Source organism: Schistocerca serialis, chromosome 6, assembly GCF_023864345.2.
Source record: "Schistocerca serialis cubense isolate TAMUIC-IGC-003099 chromosome 6, iqSchSeri2.2, whole genome shotgun sequence".
Lineage (NCBI taxonomy): Eukaryota > Metazoa > Arthropoda > Insecta > Orthoptera > Acrididae > Schistocerca > Schistocerca serialis.
In genome coordinates, this window is record NC_064643.1 from 127702491 (window position 1) to 127719940 (window position 17450).

The 17450-nt window shown below is 41.6% G+C and overlaps 1 protein-coding gene across 1 annotated transcript in view; it reads left to right on the forward strand.

The window, feature by feature from the left end:
* Positions 1–17450, forward strand: part of LOC126484540 (venom dipeptidyl peptidase 4-like) — a 320902-nt gene that overhangs the window by 224081 nt on the left and 79371 nt on the right. The window contains exon 11 of the mRNA XM_050108088.1: positions 9398–9651. Within this exon, the coding sequence (XP_049964045.1) occupies positions 9398–9651 (254 nt within the window). The remainder of the gene's footprint in view (positions 1–9397; positions 9652–17450) is intronic.

Genomic DNA, 17450 nt, shown 5'->3' on the forward strand with positions numbered 1-17450 from the left:
ACAAAAAGGTACGGCCAAACTTTCAGGAAACATTCCTCACACACAAAGAAAGAAAATATGTTATGTGAACATGTGTCCGGAAACGCTTACTTTCCATGTTAGAGCTCATTTTATTACTTCTCTTCAAATCACATTAATCATGGAATGGAAACACACAGCAACAGAACGTTCCAGCGTGACTTCAAACACTTTGTTACAGGAAATGTTCAAAATGTCCTCCGTTAGCGAGGATACATGCGTCCACCCAGCGCCGGCTTTAGGGTGGGGCGACCCGGGCGGTCGCCCAGGGCGCCGGGGCCCAAGGGGCGCCACATACTAAACGCATGTAAAAAAAATAAAAATAAAAAAATTACAATTTACAATCACCCATTTCGCGAAACTAAAATATTATTCAGTCTCATTCAACATACGTCGCTAATCTCACGAATGCTCGATGAATTCGGGGTAGCAGAAGAGAAATCATGCTGAATGCAATCTTCGTATTATCTGCAGCCATCCATGTTTGACGCGGGCTAGCACGGACTCTACCAAAGCGCCTCTTATTTGTTTCAAGAACTGCAACAAGGAAGAGCCCATGCAGCCGCACCATCTCTCGTTCACAACAGAAACTACCGGTCGCTCCAAATAAAAGAAAATACAGACTGTGAAATATACATTACGTTATGATTTAATTAATACGAATGTATATCGAATGTTTGTGACTTAATGACTCATGTACATCAATTAATAGATCATGCAATGCGTGCACTGCGTAATATGTTTTGTGTTCAGATGACTGACAGAAAATGTAGGTTTATGGCTTACAGTTATATTAAATTTAATAAAAATATGGTATCCAATTCAAAATTAGTGTTTTTTGTTGTACATATTACCTCCTATATATAAAAATCAATTGTTGTGTGTTAGTCTCACCAAAACAAAAATTATTCAAATTGGTCAAGCCATTTCTTTGTTTTGTTTTGTTCGCTTTAGTACAGAGGTGCTTCAGAAAAGAAAAGAAATATTTGGGATATACGAGCCTGTTTCAACCACATTTTACGCATCTTTTCTTTGTTTGGAAGACGCAAAAACAATTTTCTGGAGTTTTTGTAGATGTACAGTGCAGTAATACGCAATATTTTTATACAATTTCCCAAAACGTGAATGCCCAAACAATATATCACTGCTATACTGACTGTTACGGCAGCGACAGCAGCATGCTGGACTGACGTCACAGGCTACACAAGACTCACATGGAGCGTCTTAGCGGGCTTTCAGATAATTTGGATTTCATTTCCATTTAAAAAAATAAAATACTCAAATATACGATGGAAAAAACCATGTTATGATCATAAGATGACGCCATTAACCACTTAAGACGATTTCTAGAAAACAGTCAAATACCGTGTTGCAAAGCACTACCAGGTTCGCTATTTATACAATAAAGGGCGCCAACTGGACGACTCGCCCGGGGCACCTGGATGGCTAAGGCCGGCCCTGCGTCCACCCTCCATCGCATGGAATCCCCGATGCGTTGATGCAGCCCTGGAGAAACGCGTATTGTATCACAGCCGCCCACAATGCGAGCACGAAGAGTCTCTACATTTGGTACCGGGGTTGCGTAGACAAGAGTTTTCAAATGCCCCCATAAATGAAAGTCAAGAGGGTTGAGGTCAGGAGAGCGTGGAGGCCATGGAATTGGTCCGCCTCTACCAATACATCGGTCACCGAATCTGTTTTTGAGAAGCGTACGAACACTTCGACTAAAATGTGCAGGAGCTCCATCGCGCATGAACCACATGTTGTGTCGTACTTGTAAAGGCACATGTTCTAGCAGCACAGGTAGAGTATCCCTATGAAATCATGATAACGTGCTCCATTGAGCGTAGGTGGACGAAACTAAATGAGCGCTAACATGGAAATTAAGCGTTTCCGGACACATGTCCACATAGCATCTTTTCTTTGTGTGTGAGGAATGTTTCCTGAAAGTTTGGCCGTACCTTTTTGTAACACCCTGTAGACGGGACGCAAGATGTTTCATACAGTCCAAATAAACTCAGGTTTCAAGGAGAATGTAATATTTCCAATTCCATAAAAGGTATCTGCTGACAGATGTCAATACAACTATCAGTTTAATAAGTCATGGATGCAAAATGATACGGACTATTTAGAAAATAATGGAAAACTGATATATTGCGATTGTTACAAACTAATAGAAGAGGAAAAATCAGTTTCTATTCCGGAGAAACTTACGGACACGTGATGCAATCCTCAGTCTACGTTTTACTTTAGAACATAGGTTACATAAAGGCAAAGCTACGTTTATGGGGTTTGTATATGTATAGAAAGCTTTTGACAACACTGAGTGGACCAAAATCATCAAAATTTGACGGCAATAGAGATGAAACACAGTGCGCGAAAAATTATTTACAATTTGAACGCAAAACAGACTGAAGTTAACCAACTGTAGCAAACTGTGAAAACAAACATGGTATAACAGTTTCGCTAGTCACGGCCTGTGACATACATACCGACATACACATGGGAAACATGTAATTGAAAAAAATTAAGTTTAAACTGACTTTAAATGATATAGAATATTCTTCCCATTAAGTATCAACACACAGCAGGAAGGTTCACAGCTGATTCTTGGTCTGACCAGAGGGGGAGGGTGGAGGGGTGGTGGACTGAATGATGCCAAAACCACAACCAATTATTATGTGGATTAAACTTCAGATATTTACAGACAGACACCTCATGGACGGGATTCCACAGTAATCTCACGAATTATCCAAAATAGATAATTGAACACAAGTGGAGGGAACACAAGGCCGTGCATCAATTACAAAGGAAGGATACTACAACTGATAAAATTCTTAATTGAAACTGGGGAAGTTTAAATAAATTCATTGAGACGCGCGCCTCACTGAAGGAAGTCACTTAAGCAGTTTCTTTTGACTGCGAAAGCCCTACCTCACGGCAAATGGCGGGTACATGTGGGTTGAAACTACTTACAAAAACATCACAGAAAAATTGGTAAAATTCTGACACAAGATGTTCATGGCATCTCTCATATTCACTTGATGAATCCCACCACCACGTGCAAAGGATCACACTAAAACGTGATTTGGACAGATCTAATCAAACATACGATTAATGAGTGGCGCATGTGGTTGTACATCACTTACAAAGAAACAACCACAAATTTAGAAAGTGATATGCGAAATTATGACCTTCATGACGTTCGATTGAACAAACTCTTGCCGAAAGAAAACCACCCAAAAACGTAATTTGGCCATAGTTCAGCTGAAACTCTACTAAAGACGGGAAGGCGTGGCCAGGTGATCTGTTACCAAAGGTACGAGGATACGGAACAGGTTCCCAGACATGTAAGTGGACTGAAGACTTCTTGAGTGAAAATACATCCAGCACTCTGTTCTGGACGGTGGTATTCATTAGAGACAAGAGAGTCTACAGTGCTCCAGCAAAGAGTGCTAGGACCGTCTTTCTGTTATACTCATAAATGATGAGCTGTAACGTGCGGCTGCTTCCTGGTGGTGCTGTGATGTACGGCAAGGTGCCGTCGTTGAGGAACTGTAGGACTGTACGGGATGACTTAGACAAATTTTCTGATTGATGTGGTGAATGCAAGCTATCTCTAAATGTAGGAAGATATAATACGGATGTGTAGGAAAAACAAACCAGTAATGCTCGAATACGGCATTAGTAGTGTGTTGCTTGACACAGTCACGTCGTTTAAATATCTGTGCGTAACGTTATTTGGAACGAGCATATGATGACTGTGGTAGTGAAAACAAATGGTCGACGTCGGTTTATTGGGAGAATTCTAGAAAAGTGTGCATTTGTTAAGGAGACTCCGTTACAGGACATTAGTGTGACCTGTTCTTGAGTACTGCTCGAGTGTTTGGGACATGCATCAGGTCCGATTGAAGGAAGACATCGAAGCAATTGAGAATCTGGCTGCTAGATTTGTTACCGGTAGATTCGAACAACACGGAAATATCAAGAACATGCTTACAGAACTCAAATGGAAATCCCTGGAGGGAAGGCGACGTTTGGAGAACCGGCATTTTGAAGGTGACTGCAGGAAGGTCCTAATGTCGCCAACATACATTCCGCGTAAGGACCACGAAGGTAAGATTCGAGAAATTAGAGTTCATACGGAGCCATATAGACAGTCGTTTCTCTCTTGCTGACATTTCTTAGCGTGGTAACGCCGCTTCTCTTTGGTGCCAACTTCCCTTTGTTGAAAATGCTCACATACGTTAAGTTGGTAGTACCTCATTCTACTCCCACTACCTATTGTTTGCATCAAACGTACCTATACTCACCTCGTTCTCCATCTTCCGCATTCAGAAACACACGAATAGAAGTTGAGGCAAGCAAATAGAGTATGACATATAAAACAAACACAAGTAGGTCGATTTTTCTGTTCAAAGGGCGTGTTGTCTCAATATAAACAGAAGACGGTCATTAACATACCATCCAACGATATCATACTACGATCGTGTGAACACTGCAAATGGAGTCACATTAAAAGTTCCGCTTCAGAGGTAGCTGACAACACATTCGCTAACTTCCCTCTTCGACCTCAAACGTGGGTTTAGTACGTGTTCTTTCTCGGGTTCGTTATGACACACGTCAGTATCGGTAGGTTAATTGACAAAGAATTGGCTGATATGTACCTAATATACGAGCTCACTGAGTATAGTGGAAGAGCGGCATAATGGTGATACGATGAATTGCTTAGGCAGCGAAGGAAAACGCATAATCTAAAGGCGAGTAGCCCTAGATAAGTAATGCAACACACATTTTCAGCTTTCAACTGACAACATTTTCAGTGTTCACGTTTGCCAAAAACTTAACTGCGTTTTCCTTGTTAGCCCAGAAACGTGTGCAATGAGGAGAGAAGCAAGGTATGCTATCACATCTTGTGCATGTCAACAAAGTGAACGATTATTTCAGAGAAACAAAACTTCGTAGAGGTATACCACCATGCAGAAGAGAGTTCCTGTTTTATTAGATTTTCAGTGCATTAGTCTCATTTTACATTACACATCTTCTTTTTTCGAAATCTTACCTAGGGCACGACAATCAGTGTTTGGCCAATAACAGCACTTGCAGGGTAAGGAAGATATCTTTTTAAACGTGTGTAAGCATACTATAAATGTGATTAACGGAATGGTCTCAAACCCGTAAAATGGATCTTGCTTTAACATGCATGTAAGTCATTTTTTAGTAATGCTGTGAGCACATTTTACTAAATCTGGTAGGTTCTTGTACATATACATCTACGTGGATACTCCGCACATCACATTTAAGTGCCTCGTAGACGGTTCATCGATCCACCTTCACACTTCTGTTATTCCAATCTCTATAGCGCGCGGAAAGGACGAACAACTATATCTTACCGTACGAGCTGACTTCCCTTATTTTTATCATGGTGATAGTTTCTCCCTATGTAGGTCGGTGTCAACAATACTTTCGCATTCAGGCGGGGAAGTTGGTGAATGGAATTTCGTGAGAAGATTCCGCCGCAACGAAAAACGCCTTTGTTTTAATGATGTCCAACCCAAATCCGGTATCATTTCAGTGGCACTCTCTCCCCTCTATTTCGCGATAACATAAAACGTGCTGCTCTTACTTAGATTTGACTGATTTATCGTGTAAACGAAGTGTAACGGATTTCTTTTAACACTCATGTGGATTACGTCACGCTTTTCGTAATTTAGGGTCAGTAGCAAATTTTCGCCCCATACAGATATCTTTTCTAAATCGTTTTTCAATTTGCTTTGGTCTTCTAGTAACTTTACTAGTCGATAAACGACAGGGCCATCTGCAAGAAACCTAAGACGGCTGCTGAGATTGCCTCCCAAATCGGTTATACAGATGAGGAACAATAAGGGGCCTATAACACTACCTTGGGGAACGCCAGAAATCATTCCTGTTTTACTGGATGACTGTCGGTCAATTACTACAAACTGTGACCCCTCTGACAGGAAATCACGAAATCAGCCAAATAACCGAGATGATATTCCATAAGCACACAGATTCACTACAAGCAGCCGGCCGCTGTGGCCGAGCGGTTCTAGGCGCTTCAGTCTGGAGCCGCGCTGCTGCTATGGTCGCAGGTTCGGATACTGTCTCGGAGATGGTTGTCTGTGATATCCTTAGGTTAGTTAGGTTTAAGTAGTTCTAAGTCTAGGGGACTGATGACCTCAGATGTTAAGTCCCATTGTGCTGAAAGCAGTTTGAACCATTTTACTACAAGCCGCTTGTGTGGTACAGTGTCAAAGCACTCCGGAAATCCAGAAAGACGGAATCAATCGGAAATCCCTCAACACTTCATGCGAGTAAAGAGCTAGTTGTTTCACAAGAACGATGTTTTCTAAATTCATGTAGACTCTGTGTCAATCTTTCCTTCCCAAAAGGAAACAGCACAGTCATAATTGTTGTATGCAAAAGAAAATACTGGTTGAACGGCTCCACTTACGATTGAAATGTGATTCCTTCAAACTTTGGATTACGATCGGGTCGATTAGTGCACCTGTGAACGACCCAAACTGACGTTTTTGATGACAAGTCATTTTTTTTTACCTATATGCATTTGAGTGTGTGCTTACTGTAGTGTAACGTTGCTGAAGCACGTGGTACCTGGCAGCGGAGGTGGCTATCGTATACTTCATTAGGAAACAATACCAGAAAGTGTGCTGTTCTCTTAAGTCGGTTACGTTCCTGAGGGCAGTTATCTTAGAGGTAGGAGTTTGCTGTTGTAGGTCGTACCATATGGAGGACACACTGGTATCCTCTTTCTCAGGTACTACACTAACTACACCTACATCCATACTCTGCAAGGAACCGTACGGTGCGCGGGGGATGGTTCCCTGTGCCACTACTAGTCATTTACTTTCCTGTTTCCCTCGCAAATAGAGCGATAGGAGAACGACTGTCTATATACCTCTGTATAATCCCTAATCTCTCTGTTACCTTCGCTGTCTTTCCGCGCAGAGTATGTTGGCAGCAGTAAAATAGTTCGGCAATCAGCCTCAAATGCTTGTCTAAATTTTCTCAGGAATGTTTCTCGAAAAGAAAGTCGCGTTCCCTCCAGCGATTTACATTTGAGTCCCCGAAGCATCTCTGTAAGACTTAAGTTTTCTTCGAACCTATGGGTAATAAATCTAGCAGCCGGCCTCCGAATCGCTTCGATGTCTCCCTTCAGTCCAACTGGGTGCGGACCCAGAACACTCGAGCAGTATTGAAGAATAGGTCGCACTAGCGTCGTATACAGCCTCCTTTACAGGTGAACCTCTTTTTCCTAAAATTCTCTCAGTAAGCCTACGTCGACCATCCGCCTTGCCTACCACACTTCTCACATGCTCCTTCCATCTCATATCGCTTTGAAACGTTACGCCCAGATATTTAAACGACGTGACTGTGTCAAGCAGGTCTCTAGCAGTACTGTGTCTAAACATCATGGGTTTGATGTTCCTACTCATCCACATCAATTTAAATTTTTCCTCATTTAGGGCTAGCTGCCATTCGTCACACCAACTGGAAATTTTGTCGTCTGGTATCTTCCTACAGTCACTCAACTTGGACACCTTACCGTACACCACCGCATCATCAGCAAACAACCGCAGATAGCTGCCGATCCTGTCTGCCAAATTATTTATGTATTCAGAAAATAACAGTCGTCCAGTCACACTTTCTGGGGCTCTCCTGACGATAGCCTTGTCCTCGATGGCGAGTGTTCATCAGAGACAAAATACCGGCGTCTGTTACTTAAGAAGTCTTCGAGCTTCTCACATATGCGTGAACTTATTCCATATGCTCGTACCTTCATTAACAGCATGCAATGGTGCGCCGTGTCAAATGCTTTCCGGAAATCTAGAAGACTGCGATCTGCCGGTTGCCCCTCGTCCATAGTTCGCAGTGCACCTTGTGAGGAAAGGGCGAGCTGGGTTTCAACCATAGAGTAGAAATATCTCTGGAGTGAGCATTGCGTCCTGCGCATGTTGTCAACATTTAACAGGAATTGTCACGTGATCTAGGGAGGACGTAGATTGTTTAACGCCAATTCGCGTCTGCCATCAGGTGACGTCGCGCCTCGTCACATAACACTAAAACATTCTTCAATACCTTTCGAATGGAGGCATTCGCACAGGTCGCCAACGGAACGTCACGTCATTTCACGGTACGTCAAGGTTTCTCGGGAAGAAAATTTTGACGGTACCAGTATGTTAACATCTTAAATTAACCTATTTTCGCCGCACTCATTCTCCTTATAATAGTGGATTTTGTATTGTTGTATCTTCATAATCTGTATTTTATGATAGCGCTTTGTTTTAGTGACAAATTGGAGATGTTCCATGATGACTGGGATATTTTTTCCACTTTCTTACACAACTGCGGTCGTATGTCTGAAAGCGAAACGTTATTTAGGTTTTACGACAACACAACGGCGCTGACGCCCACAATGAATATGTATAAGAACATAAGTAGACGAAGCAAATTCCACCATATGACATTTTAAGCAAAAAAGTCGGCTTTAATGAAGGAGTAAAATACAGTTGTTTATGACGTTATTAATTACGTAAGAAAAAACATAATGGATAAGTTTAACATGCTTCATTAATTCGTTTGAAGCTTTCCTTGATGTGTATGAATGCACATATTTTCCCTAGGAAATAACTGTCGATATTTTGAAACGTTGTCTCACTTCTCAGTAATTTATCAAACGTAATTGATCAAGAACATAGGTTATAAAGTCTGCTTCGGCCATTGACAAACTTTGTCGTTGTTAGCTCCTCGTTTCTGATACTATATTCTAACATTTTATGCATATTAGGGATGGTGACTCAAAACCCCAATTTTTCCGTTCAGTGCTGTGTTAAATGACTTGACGAGATGTGTCATGAAAGACATTGTAAATACGTGCTGACGTGAAGCTTCTGTGACGTCATGCTCGTTCATTTTGCTCTTCAAAGCGAAGACCCCAATTTATTTCAAATATCAGACGTAAACTGTTATGGTGCCTGCAAAACGTCTGTACTAAGCCCACAGCACTTACCAAGGGAATCGGTCTTTACTAGCGATTTGACAATATTGAAAATTTATAGGACAAATGTCGGACAAATCTACGGCGTCCCGAGATCACGTGACCATTGTGGCAACGTATGTTGACAACACAAAATCAATTCTGCGCTTCTGAATTCTCACTCCAGAGATATTTCTACTCCGTTTCGCACCAGCGATGCTTTCTGAAACCGTGCTGATTCGTGGATATAAGCTTCTCTGCCTCAAGCAAGTTCATTATATTCGAACTGAGAGTACGTTCCGTTGTGTGGTCAGCTACATGTGAGTGTGCAGTCGTGGAACTGGGTGCCTGGTGCTGCAGGTGGTTCCAGGCGACGGAGGCGCTGGAGCCGACGGCGGCGGCGGCATCCCCCAGCCCGTCCCGCCGGCAGGTGTTCGCCGTGAGGGAGGGCGCCGCCGCAGAGTGCGTCAGCTGCCGGCTGACCACCGCCGAGGGACAGCCCTGCCGCTACGCGTCCGCCTCCTTCAGCACCGACTACAGCTGGATGGCGCTCTCCTGCTCGGGGCCCATGGACCCTCCACTCGTCACCCTCTTCACCACGGCCGACCAGCTGGGTAATTACTTTCTGCCAAGCCTCAGTACGTCACCTACAGATTTTGAGCTGTGCACTTGAAAACGCGAATATCGCGGTTATTCTAAATTTCTGCGTCAATGCGTGTACGGCGCCTCTCAGGTCTCACGGGATGGAGCCCACACAGAGGAGACTTAAGTGGCCGGCGACCACCATCCAAGTGTGCGATCGCCGCCCGTCGCCGAAAACTGCTCGGTAAGGCTGGCACTTGACCCTGGGGCGCCCACCGCACTCTGTAACCTCGCACCACGTTCAACTCTTCCCCTCCATCACACAATAAAAAGCTGCCGAGCACGTATCCTGTCTACAGTGCACTTCTCGTTGTAACTAACCTTGGTGCTTTCTTCCAATCTCAACAAATTCTCTGCAGGAATCATCGCAGATTCCTCAGAGATTTTCTTTTCACAAAAATAACTAATATGAGTTGTATCGCTTGAGGCTTTGCCAACAAACTAACTGTACAAATGGTTTTCGAGCAAAATGTCTGATGTCGTTGCAAAATTCCCGCAATATTTCATTGACGCAGTTGGCCTCCATGGTCAGGTGCGATGAAGTCACTACTGAGCTAGCATTGCCTGCCGGTGTGGCCGAGCGGTTCTAGGCGCTTCAGTCTGGAACCGCGCGACCGCTACGGCCGCAGGTTCGAATCCTGCCTCGGGAATTGATGTGTTTGACGTCCTTAGGTTAGTTAGGTTTAAGTACTTCTAAGTTCTAGGGGACTGATGATCTCAGATGTTAAGTCCCATAGTGCTCAGAGCCATTTTTTCTACTTTGTCGTTTCGGTTCCCCAGGCAGGAAGGGCTGGCAGCTGATAAAAGTGCTCTTCAGCCAAAATTTACATAACCTTAAATGACGTTTTAAATACACAAAAACAAATTAGAATTAGTTTTTTTTTAGGTTCCGTACCTGAACCGCTAGAAACAAAACCCACAGAGGATCACTTTGTTGACTTTCTGTCTGTCAAGATCCCTTTTACAGAAACGGGTAGATGCAACAAGTTCAGATTCGTGTCAGGTACTAAGATCTACGATCCTATGGCAGTGTAAAACATTTACGCTTCTAAGTCAATACAGTCAAAAGATACGGCCGTGTATATCGCATATTTTGATACTAGTAAACTCCTCCATCAAAACCTATAGGGGACTTCCCCTTGACCTAGAATCATGAAATTTGATAAAAAGGAGAGTTTCACAGTAGAAGTAAACGAAAATCTCCAGAAATTGTCAAATTCTAGTTATATAATACGAAAATAATAATTTTTCTCTCGTTTATCTGGCAGTCTGGTAAGACCGCCTTTCTCAGGAATTGGCAGACGCAGCAAGTTGAAATTCACGTCACCTTGGAGGTGTAATTAACAATTTATTCCTTCGCTGGTACTGTGAACGTTGCTTCTTGCCTCATCCAACGACTCACCGGGCTTTTGTTCACTGACAGACTTCAGTAGACATTCTGCAAGCGCTTAAAAATATCTGCGACGCTCTGGTTCTGCGTCAAAAGAAACTCTGAGAGCTCCTTTTTCGGAACGCACATCCACTTTAAAGACGCCATTTTGAAGGCTACTTACAGAGCCGCCACCAATCGTAATTTCATGAAACTATTGGGGCTGAAGCGGAAATATTTCATAATGTCCCACAACAAATTCCGCGTTTTTTTTCAACCGAAATTGGTCGAGGAGAAAACGTGTTGCATTACTTACTGAATGAATGCGTCTCGTATAAATTCACAATATTCGTTATTGGGTACAACATTCAATATGAACAAGATAACATAAAAAGTTATAGTCCCTTAATGATGATTATTAATGAAAGGAAAGCAGATGCAAAAGAGAGAGCAGTTTATAAAGGTGAGAAGAGGTTTGCTCAGGTACACGGAAAACTGAAGAAAATCTTGGTTTAATACAGTATTCTACCTGCTTCAGACAAAACTCAAAACAGACATGATACGTATTCCTCTGCCGTAGGAACTGCTTGGGCTGATTGAGGAATCCACCAGTCAGAGACGTGGCAGTGAAGCTGAACACGCAATGGTGGTTCAAATGTAAGACACACTTCCATATTGCGCAATCTAAATGGAGTAACATCAAAACGCCACTGATTGCTGAGGGCAACGTAAGTTCATGGGCTATCGCACATTGACTATTATGCTTCATACGTCCTTTTCAAGGACGAATTAAATGTCATTCAAAGATACTGAAAATGAAACCGTTAGAGATGGAGCTTACACCATAATTATGTGACACGGGATGATCAAGTAAACATGACACATAGCTTACTACGAAAGACCTCTGGTAAGTGGTCATGGCCACGTGCATCGCTAAGAAAGCCAATTGCTTGTACACATCCTTCTCTCTTCAGTCAACTGCTGGGTGACATGAAGGACCGTTAACTTGAGAAAATTCAGTACTTCAGGGAATGATGTAGGCAGAGAGGTAAAAATACACACATGTTTGAAATGACACTGGGATTTATACACACCGAAAACAGTGCACAAAATGTTGAAGAGATGGCGCTTCATATGATACAAAAGCAATAAGTAGCATAACAATTGACTTTTTTAGCAAAAAGTATGTTCTTTATAACAAACACTCATGTCGTTCGTCAGTAATACCTTTTCGTCGAAGCAAAATGTTGTGAACAGCACTGTACAGCATATCAATAGATGGGGTAAGAAATTTCTTTCGGATGTTGTTTTTGGCATCCCTAATGACGTCGGATGGTCGCGGTAGACTTGAGACTTAGGTGACCCAACATTCAATAATCACATGGATTGAGGTCTGGAAGTCTGCGAGGCCAACAAGCATGGCGGAAGTGGCGGCCCTTAAACGATCCTCATTAAACTACGTGCATAAGAGACTGTGACGTAGCAACCACGTTACGTGGTACTGTGTAAACGTACTCCCCCACCCCCCCCCCCCCATAGTATTTTTCACTTTGTTGCATTTAAAAACTTCAAGAATAATATTTCTGATAACAAAAGCATTAGGCCCATAACTAAACGGAAGCAATTCAAGCCACTCATAAGGCAATTTGAATTGTTTTATTTGCTTTATTGTCCAAAGAAATGCAAACGAGGGTAACCCGGAGACATTGGTCAGGTGTCCGAAATAACGATCCGTGTAGAAGGCTCAGAGCCACATAGAGCGGGCAGACACACAGGCTGACGTAGCCTGAAGTATTAGGGAGTGTCAAGTGCGAGAGAAAGTAAAAGGTTTCCAGTAGATAATAGGACCAATCCAGCGTAGGAATAACTTTCCGGTAGCAAGAAAGAGCACTGGACTGACATTTCTGCGGGCAACCCCCGTACGACTTCGATGTGCGATATTGCAAGTTATCGTCATCTTGACAAAATAGTTGCAGTTATTCTTAATCCCTCAGTTTAAGAAAGATACACTGTAATAATTATCCATAGAAGGTAATGAAGAACAGGACACCTGAAGAAGGCAACGAGTTAGGTGGCCGAAATATTGTGCCAGAGCGACACAAACATCCGGTAGTAGACTCGATTATTCCACATGTCACAAATAAAACAGTTTCTGCGTCAGTCACTTGTTTATTTTGCCACTACGAATTTCGACGGTCACGTCATCTTCTTCATGGGAAATGGTTTATTTACATGACTGGTGGTGTTGAAGAGTACAGTCACAGACCAAGGGCATTGTGGATTATTTTGCGTCTTCTGCTAATTATAAAAATTATTTAGAAAAGGCACTTAATAGGTCAAATAACATCAATTTCTGAAAATGAATTGCACTTACAAGGACAGAAAAGCTGTAACAGGTGCGCATACTGTTGCCTGATCTATGTTCTCTTCACTGCACGTTTCATTTACACTGGCGTTCAAAGATATTGTACTTATTACAGAAATGTTTTTTCCTTACTTTTACAATGGATACAGAGATACAAAATTAAATGATTTGTACAAAACATTTTTTTCAATATATGAAGGGGCTGCACCAGGATACTGAAAGGTTCACAACTCAGTTATTACGTTATGTAGCTGTATATACATTGTTAAATGTGCATGTGCTGCAGCAGTGGATACAAAAATAATGGTGAAATGGATATATACGTGAATGTATTTTCCTTTTGTTTGGAAAAATGTTAATGGGCTGCTCTTAGATGTAGATAAGTGTACACTTGAGTTACTATATTAATGTCTTATTTATAAAAAGATTACAACAGATCATGCACATATATTGTAGGCTGTACTTAGTGATGGATAAATGAGAATGGTTATGTTGATTGCTGTGCATTGAAATGTAGTGGCGTGGCTAGACAGCCAAGCCACTTTAAGGTAGCCGAAATGCACGCTGTTAAAGCTCACGCAAACTGTCGTGAGGTCTGGAACAGGTCAGAGAAATAAGACTAGCAAAACAGGAGGTAACTGGTAGAATACATAACTTTAATCCACAATTGGAGAACATCTCTCGTTACTGTACATGCTTCATTAGATACATAGCAAAGGATAAATGGCGCCTTGCTAGGTCGTAGCAAATGACATAGCTGAAGGCTATGCTAACTATCGTCTCTGCAAATGAGAGCGTATTTGTCAGTGAACCATTGCTATTAACGTCGGCTGTACAACTGGGGCGAGTGCTAGTAAGCTCTTTCTAGACCTGCCGTGTGGGGGCGTTCGGTCTGCAATCACCGACAGTGGCGACACGCGGGTCCGAAGTATACTAACGGACCGCGGCCGATTTAAAGGCTACCACCTAGCAAGTGTGGTGTCTGGCGGTGACACCACATGAAACAGTAAATTATAAGCATGCATCAAGTACTTTGGCAAAGCTTTTGAAAAAAGTTAGTTATCTAGAAGTTCACTGCGTTTCCTGTTCGCGTGTGAATTTAATATTCTTTTGCATTTTGTTGAATGTGTGGAGGATGTATTGATGAGGATGACGACGACGACGATGATGATGAATATATCCAGCCAGAAAACCCTAAAGTTCTTTGGAGAAAATAATGTCATACAGCTAGACAAGGCCCTACAAATAAATTCCAAATTGAACTTAAGGTCCTCCTCAAAAATACTAACTTCCTGTTTACTGAAACGGAAAAGTTCCAGTTTACATGCTTGAATCCAACAGCGTCATGCCTAAGATCCCAATTAAAAACCGATAAAAACAGATGGCTCTACAAGACCTACCTCAAACTCAATAAACTACCATGGGTATAAAATTCTACAGAAACTTGGGAAGACACTACGGGATAACTTTGTGTTTGACAGTAACAACCCAATAAAAAATAGTCTCTCATTTGCCAGTGATCTAAAAGACATAAACAATATCAACAAATGCCAAATGTTATCTCTAGATGCAACGAATCTATATACTAACATCCCCATTCATAATACTTTAGACATTGCTAAACAAATCTTAATAAAACACGAATCTCTGCCCAGTAGGAATCATAAATTCATCAACTTTCTGCAACTGATATTGAAATACAGTTACTTCTTTCAGTGGAAAAATCCACAAGCAAACAAATGAGCTAGCTGTGGGTGCCAGCATATCAGGAACTATTGTCGCAATATTACTCAGCCACCTAGAGCACAAACTTCTCACAGAAAAGCTAACATGCATTCAAAAAAGTTCTGCTCAGAAGAAGATACACAGACAATGCATTTATGATCATTGATGGGAAAAACAAAGATGGTGTCTGAAGACATCCTTCAAACATTCAACAAAATTCACAGGAATATTAAATTCGCATGTCGATAGGAAACAAATAACACAATTAACTTCCTCAATTTATCTGTCTGCAACCAAAATAACAAATGTCTTCCAAATTTACAGGAAACCACACATATAAACATATATGCTTCCTCCTACCACCCCAACGTGCACAAACTAGCAGCTTACCGCTCAATGATCCCTAGAGCTCTAAAAGTCCCATTGAGTGATGAGAGGCTCCAGTAAAAAATAAGAATCATAAAACAAATAGCTGGAGCTAATAGGTATAAACCTACACTGATACACAATTTAGTTTAAAAAAAGGAAAAAGAAAATCAACAAAATAACCACCAAGAAACAAGGAAGTACACAGACGACATGCATCCCCTTCCCTGGTAACATCTCCCAAAAAATTGCCAATATCTTCAAGCAACACAAAATAACAATTGCATTCCAAAAACAATAAAATACGCCCAAGACTTCCTCATAAATTAAAATACAGTCCAGTTAAATTTACATTCTGGCATACATAAAAAATGTGAAGTAAATGCCTGGCTCAGTACACAGTCGAATAGACACAACTTAACTACTGATTCAAAGAACACATCAATGCCTTTTGATACAACACAACACAACACGACACACCACACAAATATGCAATAGCCCCCCATATAAAAGACAGAGGACATTGATTTGACACAGTAGAAAGGAGCCTTGAAATACTACATACAGTGAACAAAGAACACAGAATGTGTCTATACGAAGAATTACAAATCTGTATACACAGAAGATTGGTGAACATCTGCTCAATGACAATAGTGAAAGAGTCTCAACCAACTTCTTGAAAAACTTTGACAAAACAAACCATGCTTACAATTTACAGTTCCAGTGCACAGTAATTAATGTAACCACTTCCAATCATCCCTCAATAAGTTCAACCTAAAACACACATACGATCTGTTGTAATCTTTTATACACAAAAAATTAAAGTAATAATTAAAGTGTGCACATATCTATAATCGAGAGCAGTCCATTGACATTTTTCAAAACAAAAGGGAAATACATTTGTGTCTATAATCACTTAACCATTATTTTTGTACCTAATTTTGCAGCACATTCACATTAAAAAAACGACAACAGAGCTATCTAATATAATAAATAAATGGGTTGTGCACATATGAAGTATTCTGGTGCAGCCCATTCATATATTAAAAAAAGAAAAACATAGTTTTATAGAAACAAATTAATTCTGTAGCTCTGTAAGCAATGCAAACAAACATCTGTAACATGAACAACGTCTTTTAAACGCCAGTGTAAATGTAATGTGCAGTGCAGAGGACATACGTCAGGTACTGAAAACGATGGTGTGAACCATCGAAGCGCGTAGTGGCAAAATAAGGAGCGAAGGTATAGGTACGGCCGAGGGGGTGCCAGCTTAGGGGTTGTCGCGCTCAATCCAGAGAGTCGCTTTTGAGCAGTCACTGAGGCCTCACTCGTATCTGACCGCTCCGCTAAAATGTTCAGTTTATGTGGTCATTAAGTACTTTCAAAGTACAAAAACTTTCAGAGTGCCTGGAACAGCAGTTCAGCAGGGAGTAGGTTGTTCAGCTATTAATACACACCAGTGAACGTGTACGCGAGGAAGTGACTTTCATTGCTCGGTTTCGTTAAACCATGACAAACTTCAGAACAACGATAGAACCGCGTACCGCAATAAAGATCCTCTCTCATCTTCATGGGTAAGAGATTTCGTGCACAGCTAGGTGCTGGTGTGAATTTCCGATATGTCTTCAAAAGTACAGGACTTTAGATGGCAGACTGGTTGAGTACGTATAACAGAATCAAAATTCATTGTTTCATGTCTGAATGTGTAGGCGAGCGAGTGGAATTGTAGTTTCATAATTAAAAGACCCGGGTGGCAGTGCAAAATGAACTATTTACAATTACTCTGCGTGAAACCGGTATCCAAATTCTAGGCACTTCCAGTATAGGCGGTTCGTTGTAGAAGTGGCTAGCGTTTCTCAACTTTATCTAAGTAGTAGGGTCTGGTTCATAGTGAAGAATAATATGAACATGAATGGTGCGTGGCGTGTGGCATCATATGGCGCGGA